This window comes from Ursus americanus, chromosome 15 (genome assembly GCF_024610735.1).
Source record: "Ursus americanus isolate L20-20 chromosome 15, mUrsAme1.1.p, whole genome shotgun sequence".
In the NCBI taxonomy this organism is placed as follows: Eukaryota; Metazoa; Chordata; class Mammalia; order Carnivora; family Ursidae; genus Ursus; species Ursus americanus.
The window spans coordinates 32,403,105-32,416,256 of NC_142141.1; the positions used below are offsets into that span (position 1 = coordinate 32,403,105).

Here is a 13,152-nt window from a genome sequence, read left to right on the forward strand (position 1 = left end):
CCAGCTGTTTCCAGAACCTAGGAGAGAGGCATGGAACAGATTCTCCCTCAGAGCCTCCAGAAGGAACAGACACTGATGGCACCTTAATTTTGGACTTCTGGCCTCCACAACTGTGAGAGAATAAGTTTCTGTTATTAAAAGCCACCAGAGTTATGGAGTTTGTTCCATCAGTCTTAGAAAGTAATACAATATGCCTGAGCTCCATCAATGCAGGTCTGAGGCAGAACTCTGGCATTTATATTTATTGAAAATGTCCACAGATGATTCTGATGGACACACGCATCAAGAACCACCATTCCAGAATCTTGGGGGTTGGAAGGTTAGTCAGCTGCTTATATCGACATCCTATTAGGATTTTAGGCTTTGGCTGTGGCTCTGGATTCACCAAAGAAGCCTCCAGCCCTTTATCTCCAGGTCTCTGTTTTTCAAAGCAAGTCACATCAAGGGAACTATTTTTGGGCTATCCTTTAAGAGGTACAATGGAACTGTCACAGGTAGTGATGATGGTCAAGGCTGGGCAAGTAGAAGGAGGGATCTGGGCTCAAAGAGGAGAGGGAAACCAGCTTTTGTCAAATGAGTCCCACAGACCTCACTTGAAGGGAATTCTCATTCTGCAACCCAAAGAAGGCCGAGCTCCCCTCCTTTTGGTAATTAAAAAATCTTGGTCTCCTAAGTCTTCTAATCCTTGGGCTCAGTTTCCTTCTTTCCCTCAGCCGCCTGAGAAGGCTGCCTCCATTCCAGAGTCTGCCCGTCTGGAAATATTTTATTTCTTTTCCTAACTGTTCTCTTTTCAGCAGCCTAGCTGCCCTGGGTATCTGTTTGATAGACTTCTCTCTCAGGCTTTTGGTCTCTCCGAAAGGAGTTGGAGAGGTCTCTCTAGTCCTGTCAGTCACTGATGACTAACAACAAGGTATCTGCTCTTAGAAATACCTCAGCAAGGAGAGGTCTGCAAGGCACGAAGACCCGGGGGTATGCTATTCTGGTTTTCTGGTTTCCCAGCTTCTCACACTGAGGCTGACTATACCCTGGGAGATTATTTACACATGATTTAACCAAGATTATTCAGTCAAAAACTAAAATTTGGGGGAGGTACCAAAGAAAAATGTCATCTAGTTCAAAATGTTTGCCTTCGTCCAAGAAAGGCAGGGTATTTAGAGCGGGGTGTAGGGAGAGTCGGAGGGTAGGGATAGTGAGGTGGCATTAAAGAGGTTGGGAAACATTCCTCCTCTTTCTGTTCCATAGAGCTGCGGCTCCAATGCTCAGAGCCAGCCACAGGCCAGCTGCAGCACGCGTCAACGCGGCTGTCATAGGCCAGCCTGAGGGCCTCACCACTACTTAACATTTTATTTGTTGCTGCTATTCAACTTGATCCAGGAAGACTCCTTATAGCTGAACTTCTGAAGCAAAAACCAATTTGAAGTTAGCAATGCCATATAAGAGAACCCTACCAATAAAACAGCACATGATTATTGTCAAAGGACGCACCCAGGCAGTAAATGTTCCTTGGGACTGAGTTTAGTCTAGTAGGTAAAGATGCTCTTTGGAAAAGTAGAAAAAGTTTGTTTTTAGGGGACACATTTTAGTGATCTGTACAGTCTCCTTTCTTCTATATCTGAGGACAGTCTTTCAGGGAAGAGAGGAAGGAAAGGGAACAACATTCTACTAGGTGCCAAACATTTCACCCAGTCTTGCCTGTGAAGCAAGTAGGCCGGGCCCCAGGCTGCCCTCCTGCCCTCTTCCCACCACTCTTCATTTAGGCGTCTGTCTTTCTTGCCTGGGGTCCACGTCTTTCGGCCGGCGTCTGGAGTTCGGCAAGCCTCTCGGGCCTTTCCTTCCATGCTCCCTGCCTCCCGGCCTCTCAAGGGCAATGAAAATACGTATCCCCAACATTAGAATTTATTAAATCAATTTTTCTCAAACTGGGCTGTACAAACGTTCTCTGGGGTCTGTGAGAATTTTATTCTCTTAAACTATATACTGTTCCAATGTGAGATATACTACGTTAGATCACCCTCCTTCCTATCCCCCCAGAAAATACAGATGCAGTTAAAGTGGAGATACGCTTCGGTCAGGGGGTGAGGGGGGAGGTAGGGTGCTTCCAGGGACCCAGGCTGCTACTACTCTTTCAGGAGCAGTAATAGGAGTGTAGCCCTAGTGCTCCAACAGTAACAATAATCCGACAGCTACCCTTTATTCCATGTCTGTGTGGTGCCAGCAACTGTTCTATGTACCTATTTGCTCCTCACAATGACCCTGCAAGATAGGAGTTGACAGCTCCCTTTCTAGATGGGTGTGCTGGAGCTCGTGGCAGACCGGCAGGACGCTGGGTGCGTGCACGTAGGGCAGCTCATGGTCTCCAGCTCCCCAGACTCCAAAGTCTTCAGCACACGGCTGGTGACACCAACTGAAACCAAGAGTGTGTGAGACTGTCCGGTAAGAACGAACATCTCCAAGACTTTTGTAGGACCTTCTTGTCTGCTTTTCCCCATGAGCAAGAGAAGTGTCAGGGGAGGACAATGCATCTATTGCTCTCGGTTTTGAGTAAACAATTACGTTACTTGTCTGTGTTAGTCTCTGTGTGTGTGTGTGTGTGTGTGTGTGTGTGTGTGTGTTGGGCAGGGCTGGGGTGGTGGGAAGCCAAACTCAAATATCATGAAATCTACACTAACACCTCTCTCTCCGCTTCCCTTCTGCATTTACTCGCAAGTAATTTCTAGAACACCACATGATATGCATTTAACAAATATTAAGCTCCCATTTTGTGTAAGGCCCTATTTAAATTGTGAAGAAAGGGGCAGACTCTGTAAAGAGGAGGAAGAGGATCTCCTTGCCCTCGAAAAACTTACAATCTAGAAGGGAAGACACCAGGTATACACAAGCCATTTGAGTTTAACCCAAAAGTTGCACAACTTCAAAAGCTTTTAGAATTCAGAAAAAGAAAAGCTTCAGTCGTGGAAAGGATGTTAGCCGGGAGTTTCGACTGCTTTGGGGTTTGCCTTGCAGGAGCTTCGTGGGGACAGGTGCACAACACCGTGCTGACAACGGAGAGCACAGATGGGCTCTCCTGCAAATACCTGCTTTCACGTTAAGCCAAATTTGGAGTTTAAAAGTTCTATTCATTAAGAAATGTTAAGAGAGAATAAAGAAGCATTCAAGGCTGCTTTTCCACAACACCTGGAAAATCAGAAGTTAACCTGCAGCAGTAAACACACGCATGCTACTTGGCAACACCCCGAGGGCTCACGAAGGCTACTCATCTCAATAGTAACATCTACGGTGACGCGGTGCGGTTTCAGGTTTATGAGTCTCTCACTTACACAACTTCCTAAGAGGAGAGTCTCCTGGCTTTATTCCTCAGAGGCAGCAGGGTATAAAGACTCACAAACCTACAAAGTCAAGTTTGTCCTCACACTAGAAACATGTGATCTACTGACTGTCACTCTTCCGAAGATAAATATTATGTGAAAACCATGATGCCTGCAGACAGCCGAGCTGCACACGATTGCCTGTTCATCCATCCCCGCGCATTTACAGACGCTCCGCGTGCATCGGATGGCGTACCGGTACCAATGCCATCACCACCGCCCGTCATCATCATCATCATCATAAATGCACGAGTCCGTGCTGATAAGTAGATACTGTTGATCTTGCTTTACAGTATAGCGTAATTCAGAATTGACTGTGAAGTAAATTCCTAACGTGAATCTTGTATTCCCATTAATGTCAGTTACCAAATAGGTAATCATTTTTTATGGGAGATTAAAAGATGAGCAACACAAACATGATGACTAGTTGATCCCCGGAGCAGTTTAGACAATCTGGAACAAACAGGCACGTTTATTTACAGAAACAAGCACCTAGTCTGAGGACCAGTTTGCCAACCCCTCTAAACAACTGTTGACTTCCCAAGAAAATAGCTTATTCCGAATCACAGATTGTAAATGACATGCAAATCAGTTTCTTATAAATCATACATTTTAAAAAGCCCTTTGAAAATTGCATAACTTCCTTTCTAAGTGATAAGTTTTTTATTTAGTAATCACCTCTTGAGTTACTTTTGGTTTCAATACCTATTACTTCATATGGCATATATTTGCCATGAAGCATGCTCTTATTTGAACAACTACTTAATGGCACCTATGAATTCCATAATCTTTATAAATGTGATGTACTGACTGCTTTCACAGTGTAAGATTAATTTGTATTAAAATCGGTGCACATAATGAATTCAAGTTTTTTTTCTCAGTGCACATGTGCACATTATCTGAAAAAAGCGTTCACCACAAGTAGGAGCTGCTGTGGGCCCAGTTCAGGGTTTCTTTCCCTAGAGAGACTCCTGTGTGCAGAAAGCAGAGCTCCCGTGGGAGCAGTGGTTACAGGGCTGGTTTTGAAAAAGCCAGCCGTGAATCAGAGGCTGCGGGCTAGGAGGACTCAAAGGTCACAACCAACGTTGTTGGGAGTTGGGACGCATTAACTTTCTAAAGTCTACAAAGCGGTCCCCACCCACTGAGGTCACCCAGGGTAAAAGAACGTTTATCTTGGATTTCATCCTTGAAAAATGTGTGTTATGCTTTGGAAGAGAAACAAAACTAGGAACTGGGTATATAGAGCACACCAAGGCCCACGGGAACTTTTAGGGAGATGCTTAATCATCCTTCTAAGACTTAAAAAAAAAAATTACTCACTTCTAAGATCAAGGCTTTTAGAGGCCTATGCCCAGAGATTTCTAAATATTTTCTTATTGTTTGGATTCCAAAAGAAATAAAAGCCCTTGACATGAGTCTGCAAGCAGCAGACTAGAGCTGCAGGTGCTTGAGGAGGCTGGCCTTGAGCTGTGGGCTGATTTCCCACCCCAGAGGTTTCACTCACAGGGGCCTAAGTTTCTGCAAAGTGAAGGGTTCTCTTGTAAATTAAGTGGTAAATATCTCCCTAACGACTGACACTGACGAGGACTCAGCAAATTGCTGGGAGTTGAAGGAAGATAAAAAAGTTAAGTCCTGATATTTATCTTACAAACAATCCTCATCTCCCAACAATTAACATGTGAAAACAGGACCTTGTATGATAATAACAGGACACTAAGACCTGAAAACTAATGGCAGCATTAGCTGGGTATTTCGGGCTGGAAAAAAGTCACTGCCAGGGCCATAGTTTGTGGTAACTGAACACTGTTATTTGAATTTTCAATAATATGCATTATCTACACTAGATTTTGCTTCTCTGGAGACAGGGACAAAGCACTCCACTGACAGTATTTTCTTTACTCTCATGTTGGTCGGTTACGATGCTTAGGAAAGTTGTTTTCTCTGTACCTCCATTTCTTCTCGTGTAAAGTGCGTAATTCTACCTGTCTTCCTCCTGCTTAAGAGAAGCAAGGAAGGAGGGGGAACAGTATCTGTAGGATGCTTAGCAGTATCTGGAGATGAGTGCTGTGAGTCAGGAAGGGCTACCGCTAGTCTGGGTGCAAGAGAGAGCCAACATAAACACTGTTTCCTTAACAGGGATCATAATAATCTGTGTTTACTTACTGAATCATTTACTGAATTATTTATAAACAGTAGCCTGTCAAGAATTCCACGTCAGCTTCAGTGGCTGAACTGCTCTCTAAAGCATGTCCAAAGCTCAAATTCTTTGTTACAAAGAAATGCTGCACATTCTGAGATACCGCCCCCGCACAGCCGCTCGCCCCTGGGGGGTGTTTACTTTAGCTGTATTGTCAGCTAAGGAGCCCTGAAGGTTGAAAAATCTGATGACGATGGAGCCTCAAAGCTGAGAAGGTCACTCGGCTCAGATGGGGGCAGTGATGGGTCACAGGCAGGAGTGGGGCCACTATTCCCTCAGCAGCCACGCCAACAGGATGCCACAGTGATGGCACAGAGATGTCCTGTGGCAGGTCCTAAGGCCAGACCATGACCCTAAGCCCCATGACCTGAAGCTGAGGTTCTGTGGAAGGCTTTTTGGGAAAGACGGTATGTGTCTATAGTCACAGAGAAGAGAAGTTTCTCCTCCTGTATAGCGTTAGTCCTCTCCCCTCATGAATGCCTGCTGAAGGGCATGGAGGTGCTCTGTGCTGGCCAAAGAGTCATTAAGATATTGGGGGAAACCTGGCTCTTTTTTTTTTTTTTTTTTTTTTTTTACTTTTGTGTATGTGTGCAAAACCCAGCAACTATTCATTAGCACTTGATATGTGCCAGGTACTTCCAGGTATTGTAGGATACAAGGATGTATAAGATATAGCCTGTTCCCTTGACAATAGTACAGTCTATTCCAAGGGAATAGAAAGCATACCAAAGAACCCATAAAGTTGAAACAAATGACGTAATATTAAGGTCGAATATACAGTTGAGTACCAGACATTTCCACCCAGTTCAATCCTAATACTTGTTGGAATAAACTAAGGGGCATGAGAGAAGACAATAACCATCATGGGCCAGGTACTATTCTAATTCTTTTAAATATATCAATACTTGCAATTGTCACAATAACTGTGAAGCAGGTACTATGCGCATCCCTATTTATTTAAAACTTTTTTTATTTCATAAAGATTTTATTTATTTATTTGACACAGAGAGAGAGCGAGAGCGAGCATGAGCACATGCAGGGGGAGCGGCAGGCAGAGGGAGAGAGAGAAGCAGGCTCCTGCTTGGCAGGGAGCCCGATGCGGGGTTCCATCCCAGGACCCTGGGATCATGACCTGAGCCAGAGGCAAGTCGCTTCACCGACTGAGTCCCCCAGCTGCCCAGCATCTCTATTTTAGAGATAAACACACCAAAGAGAACAGAACCAGGGTACAGACAGCTTATAAAACTTCGGAAAGTTCATTCAGGAAGTACGTGCCAGATCTGGGACGACAGCGGTCTGGCTTGCTATCAGAGTGCGTTCTGTCAAGCGCTGTGTTATATACGGTCTCTCCTGAAGGGAAAGCAAGAAAGGCCCACCGAGATTCCAAAATGAAAGCACTCATCCTCTGACGGGATAAAGTGATGTTTGAAATATGCCTTACACACAAAATCCACGAAGGATATTCCTGACTCAGAGGAAAGAAGAGGGAATTTCTGGCAAAGGGGTCTGTGGGACAGGATATGATGAAGCAGGAAATGCAGGGACATAGACGTGGGTGTTCACAGTATACAAGAGAGATAAGGCTAGAAAAGCACGGAGGATCCACGTCATGGGCCTTCTTGGCTGCCAGGGAGAAGAGTTTATTCATAACGTAGAAAACTGGGGGGATCCCAAAGGTGATGAGGGAGAAGAGCTACTGCACCAGGCGGGAAGAAGGAATATGGCAGCAGAGAGCAGGACGGCTTGGAATGATAAGAAAGAGAAATGAGCAGGTGAGGACAGGAGTCCGGCTAAGAACAGAAGATAAAGACCTGCAAAGGTGGCCACTACTGTATCAAATTTCTGTCTCACAATCACGTTTTTATTGAAAAGTAACTCACGACCGTGAAGGAAGTTGTTCATGAACTTACCAGACTTGAAGCAATTCATCTGTTGTGCCCATCTAAGAGGGTCATCTATTGGAATCCTTTCAAAACTTAACTCTGACCTCAGTCATTGACGTTTATGTTCAGAATGCCTGTTTTCATAAAACCTTGGACTAGTTTATGCTCCAAATGCCAGTCAATGAGACCTCCATATTTTTTCCAGTTGGATATTCATTTTAATTTGAAGTGGAAATGCCACTGATCACAAAATTTACACTTTCATCGTAAGATGCAGTAAATTCAGTGAAAAGGAATGACTTAAACACGAGAGAAAAAAATCATCAGAAAGATGTGCAGGATGTGTGTCTGTCAATGCTACTTAACAATAGAATTAGGTTTATGATTTGCACCTAAAGTCATCGGAACCTGGGGGCTGATGGTTACGGTTGTCCACACAGCTAGAATGTGCTTACATCACCAGCTCACTAGAGGAAACCCAGTGGGAGGAGACTTTTGGCAGGCACATGGGGGGTTGTTTCAAATCTGGAGACAAAGTGCATCCTGTGTGACTGAGCAGTGAGGGGACAAAGAGGTGCACACTTGGGTCTGACTATGGTCAATGCATACCCCTTTCTACTGTTGCCATACTGTAGCCTTTCCCTGTAAGGAAGCTGTCCTCGGAGTATAAAACACTTGATTCCCATGAGTCCTTTCCGTGCTGGAACACTCAGCGTGATGAATGTGTAATTAACACAGGTGGGGAGATCTGATTCTTTCTGACTGCTCCAGCCAGCCAAGAGGCCCCATAACAAGGGGTGTTTGTGGGACTTGCTAAGTGTAGAGAAGGATGGCAACCAGGGAGCTATTAAAGCTGGTTCCATTTAATTAATTTATTTGCAATATCATTTATTCCTTACAGCGTTCAAGGTACTACTTTAGATCCTGTGAGTTATACAACTCTGAATAAGATACAGCTGTTCACAGTCCAAATAGGGAGATAAGAGAAATATGCAAATTACTGCAAAGCAGCATCTGATGTGTTCCTTAAAAGTGGTATAAAATAGCATGATCTCTCTTAAAGTTACGCATGGAGAAGGGCAGCACTGTCTCAGGCCAAGGGTCAAAGTGTCCTGGATGAGCTTTAAAGTACAGGCAGGATTTATAGTTACAGAATGCGGGGTGAGGTGGAAGGGGGATTGTTCTGGAAGAAGGGATGATATGAGCAAAGACCCAGGGGAGTACTAAGTAGTGTAGACTTATAAGTTAGGATGAGGGATGTTGGATTTCAGTGTCTTGGGACAGGTTTGCAGTTTGAAATTTGGGTCGCTTAGAGCAGAGTGATATGTTGGGTTCTTGAAATTGTCATTGGCATACAGGAATGGAGAGATGAGTAGGGGGGAGGGGAGGGGAGGGAGACAGCTATGAAGAGGTTACCGCAATAGCCCAAGAATAAAGTCAAGGTGGCCTGCAGGGGTGGGATGGCATTTACCTATGTTAGGTCAGTTCTGTCTAGAATTTTTTCTGAGGGGGTTGTAATGTTTTTTTTCTCCATGGGGGTTTTGCTTTGAATCTGAGAATTTAGGAAGGTGCATGTAGGAAATATATGACTTATAATTGTGCAATGATAGGATATTTCATGTTGAACACTAGCTTCTTGTATAAAATTATCTCTTGAGTGAGAATAGGAGCTCCCTGATGGTAAGACAGTATCTCCCTCAGTCCCTTCTTCCCCAGAGTGCACAGCTGGTGCTGGGTGCACAGCAGAGAGTTAAATGCTTGTGGAACACTGACAGTGTACCTGGTGAGATGATGTGAGAACCAGGGTCTGTCACATCTCAATGAGATGTTCAGATGACAAAGGTGGCCGTATGTCCAAGCCTGTGCTCTGTGGAAGGTGAGCGCTGATAGACACATCCACCCACAGGGGTAACTTTATCCAATCAGTCTTGGGATGGAGGGGAGCTAACTCTCGATCAGGGGAAGCTGGAAGGACAGTATTCTTTGTGTGGGCAGGTCAGTATCTATGTGATATAGCACAGATAAAGGGTAACTAGGATTCTTGCTTATCACAAAGATGGAAATCAACATTTGCCAAACAACTTAGCAGGAATTTCTTCAACAGACCCGCCATACCCAGAGGCTGTATTACAACAAGGCCCAATGCTTAGGTTCCTCCCCTCATGACTTCACAAAGAAGATGGGAAAAACCGTACCACCCATTTGGTGGAAGCGAAGGGCAGTGTACCATGTTTGTGTGCGGAGAAGGGACCAATGTGGGATGCAACATGAACCACTAACAGAGCATTCTCCTTTTGAAAGTTTTTAACTTTAATTCCAATATAGTTAGCATACAGTGTTATGTTAGTTTCAGGTGTGCAATACAGTGATTCAACAATTCTATACATAGTAAAACATTTTTAACGGATTCTTTCTCATTTCCTTGCAGAAAGTAGCAATAAGTCACATTGTCTGCTGCGTGAAGGCTTTGAAATATCCTGGCTGGGATAACCCAAACATGACTAAAAAGCCACCCTTTTTATAACTCCTCATATTAATTAGGGAGCAGATGAACATGTCGGAGGCTTCTAAAACAGGAGGAGGGTTGTAACGAGTTTGTGGCCTGGCACAATGGACGAGCAGATGCCATTTGCAAAAATCAGCACTAACGCTTCCTTTGAGTCACCTCCAAGGATTTGCATCTCATTTTGAAATTTACTCTGTAATTATGTCATAAAATCCAAATTACAGTTTCAAGACACCGGAATTGCCAATGAAACAGCAATGGCGTAAGTTCAGTTAGGTGCACAGTCTTCCCTTCCTCTGTTGTGTCATGTGGACTCCAGCATATACTTCAAATGATGAGACTATCCTTCTCTGGAATTTAATTAAAGGCACCTATGACTGATGAGGATTTGTTTTAGGTCACGTGAGGAATTCAGAAGAACCATAATAAGTGGGCCTTGTCTTAAAGCTCAACATAATTAATTCATGCAGCCCACACAGCTCATTGAATTCCACGCATGGTACTAACATATACACTCAAATCCCGTGAAGTCCATCTACTGTGGGACAATGGACAAAGTTCCAAGGGAGCACAGAGGCAGAACAAGTCTTTGGTCCTAGACGATTTAGAGAAGCTTCCCCAAAGAGCTGATGTCTGAGTTTAGTCTTGGGGATGAAGAGGAGATTGTCAGAGGCCAAGAGGGCAATGTGCAAAGGCATTTTAAGGAGAAAAGAGAGCTCACTTGAAGGCAGACTTTTGGAGCATAAGATGATATGGTTGAAGGGACAAGTTGAACTATCAATGCGATGACTAGGTATAGAAATATCTCAAGACAATAATGACAATATAATACCTGATTTGTAAAAGGAGGTAGGTTCCTCTAGTCAATAAACTAATTGTTGGTCCACAATGTTATTTAATCTTTTTTTTCTTCTCATTAATTTGGCTTTACTTAACTTCTAAGAATAAGCAAATTAGAGAAATAAAGAAGCAGCCTTGCAGTGAATCTGAAAAAGACATCCTTTAAAAATATAGTTTTTTTGCTTATTTGTGCAATTTCCAACAGTCATTCATCTGGGTACCAAATCTCAAATACGGCAAAGAAAGGACGGTAGCTTGAATTATAGTAAAGCATGGACAAGATCACTGATGACAGAAAAAGGAGTGAAATTCTTACTTGTCCCTGGGCCTGGATTAAGTCTTTGCAGACTCTGGGATGCTCTGCCAAGGATAGCTGGTGTGGCTGGAACAGAGAGAGAAGAGCATTAGTCATCCCTGTAAAAATGGTCTGATGCGACCCCATTACAATTTCACTTTCAAGTGACAAAATGTGACCTGGCCCAACCTCACAATGATTCTCTCCCTTGTTTTCCTTCTTTCTTTTTAAAATTAAAATCACACCTACCCTCCAAAAAGAACTCATAAATATCAGAGCACATGGAAACCCAGTGTTAGTCACCTCTGGTCTCATGGCTAGACATGGTCAGGAACAATGGAAAAATGCCTTCCTAGAACATTCGAGTCCAAGCTTGAACCTCGCTTGTGAAAATGGAGAGGGACATAAATTCTTTTTTGCAAAACCGTATTAAAAACAGTTTGGTCAAACAAGTTTATTCTTGGAAATAAACATGTGAGCAATCCTGGGAATGGGGAAGGGATGAGGGACACTGAAAAGTTAGACAGGACAGGTACCGAACTTTGTGACGTGAGATGGGCAACGAGTCATTGAGTCTAAAAGTGGTTATAATTCTATGGATACTACTATTATGCTGCATTTAAAACAAGAAGAATGGAAAAGGCTCAGTGCAGTTGTCAATGAGCTGTTGAACGGGGTTGTTTTGCTACAACACTGTGCAACTGTTATCTGGGCTTGGTGGAGAGGGGGTTTTTCTAGGATTCTACAGCTCCTTAGAGCTTAGAGCAGCAACATGGCCCAGGCTCACAATGAACTCTGAGCATTACCTGAAAGCAGGGATACTGCTGATGCTTTTGGTCCTCAGTAGAAACCCACAGAAACAATGCTAAGACACCTTTCTCCGATTATGAAAAAAGGGCAAGGAACAAAACGAAGATGCATGGAGCAAGGAGCTGATTCGCTTCTGTCCCCTGACTTTCAGAGTCAGGTGGGTCCTGCCCACCGGCCCAGATCTAGTTTTCAATGTTCTTTTTCACAAGCCCTTCCCACCCAGCTATCAGTAGGAAGCCGCTCTCAGGGCTGGTGTTGATGATAATAGAACCCAACAGATGAAGGTAAGAGCCTCTATTAAACACTGCAGAATTCTAACCTTTGTAAGCTTTCAGTCTGGGCATATTAGCGAGAGCATTTTTCCAAGTGAAGTTAGGCTTTGGGGGTTTTGGTGAGTTCATATTTTAAATTCTGTATGAATATGAGTTCTGAAAGTATTTCTTTTTATTCTCTCTCTAAATCTTAATATTAGCTCATTTGCTGCCAAATGCAATAAAGAATTATGACAAAAAGCAAACAGAATACACATTTGCCTAGAGTAGATAATGTATTACACATTGATTTTAACGTGCCCAGAAGGAAAATTGCATTTTATGCAAATCCCCTCAAGGCTACTTGACTAGATGCCTTGATAGCCTAAACCTTTATAATTATCATCATCTGGAACATACCCCCCTCCAATTCCTTGTGCACCAGAGAATGCTATTTTATGACCTTTTGCCTAAAGTTGGGCACTAAAACATTATTCTCTGTTGAGGTTGGGCAAGTTTACTTAATTTCTAACTGTAAATGACCTGTTTCACAGACAACTGTATACACCTTGAGAAACGTTTGATAGCGCAAAGGAAGAGTAAAATTAAGTCAATCATAGGATGCCATATAATCATACGTATTATTTTGGTCAAATTATCTAGCAAGTGTGTCGCAATTTTCAACTTAAAACTGGGAACGCTTAATGGACACCATTTTCCAGGCACAGATCAGCAGCAAGGCTGACAAATTTCTCCAGAATGATGACTGAGATGGAATGTGGGGGTCAATTATGAGGCCCCAAGAGAGTGTGCAGAGCCAAACCTCAGGCCCGGAAATGTCTGGGGAGCCCTGGCCACCCCTGACTCTTCACACACCACGATTTTGCTTTCCTTGCAGATAGACATCTGGTGCTTTCCTCTTTATGGTATCAGCATTTGGTAACATTTTCATAAAGCAAAAAGTCCTCCTCAGCTAACACTCTCCACAATCTGCGATGAGTCAAG

At 43.5% G+C, this 13,152-nt stretch overlaps 1 protein-coding gene across 6 annotated transcripts in view; it reads right to left on the reverse strand.

Moving 5' to 3' along the window:
* The window catches only part of GHR (growth hormone receptor), a 256,429-nt gene that overhangs the window by 60,066 nt on the left and 183,211 nt on the right, over window positions 1–13,152 (reverse strand). For all 6 annotated transcript variants that reach the window (XM_045787358.2, XM_045787357.2, XM_045787355.2 and 3 more), the window contains exon 3: window positions 11,108–11,173. In XM_045787358.2, coding sequence (XP_045643314.2) covers window positions 11,108–11,173 — 66 coding nt within the window. The remainder of the gene's footprint in view (window positions 1–11,107; window positions 11,174–13,152) is intronic.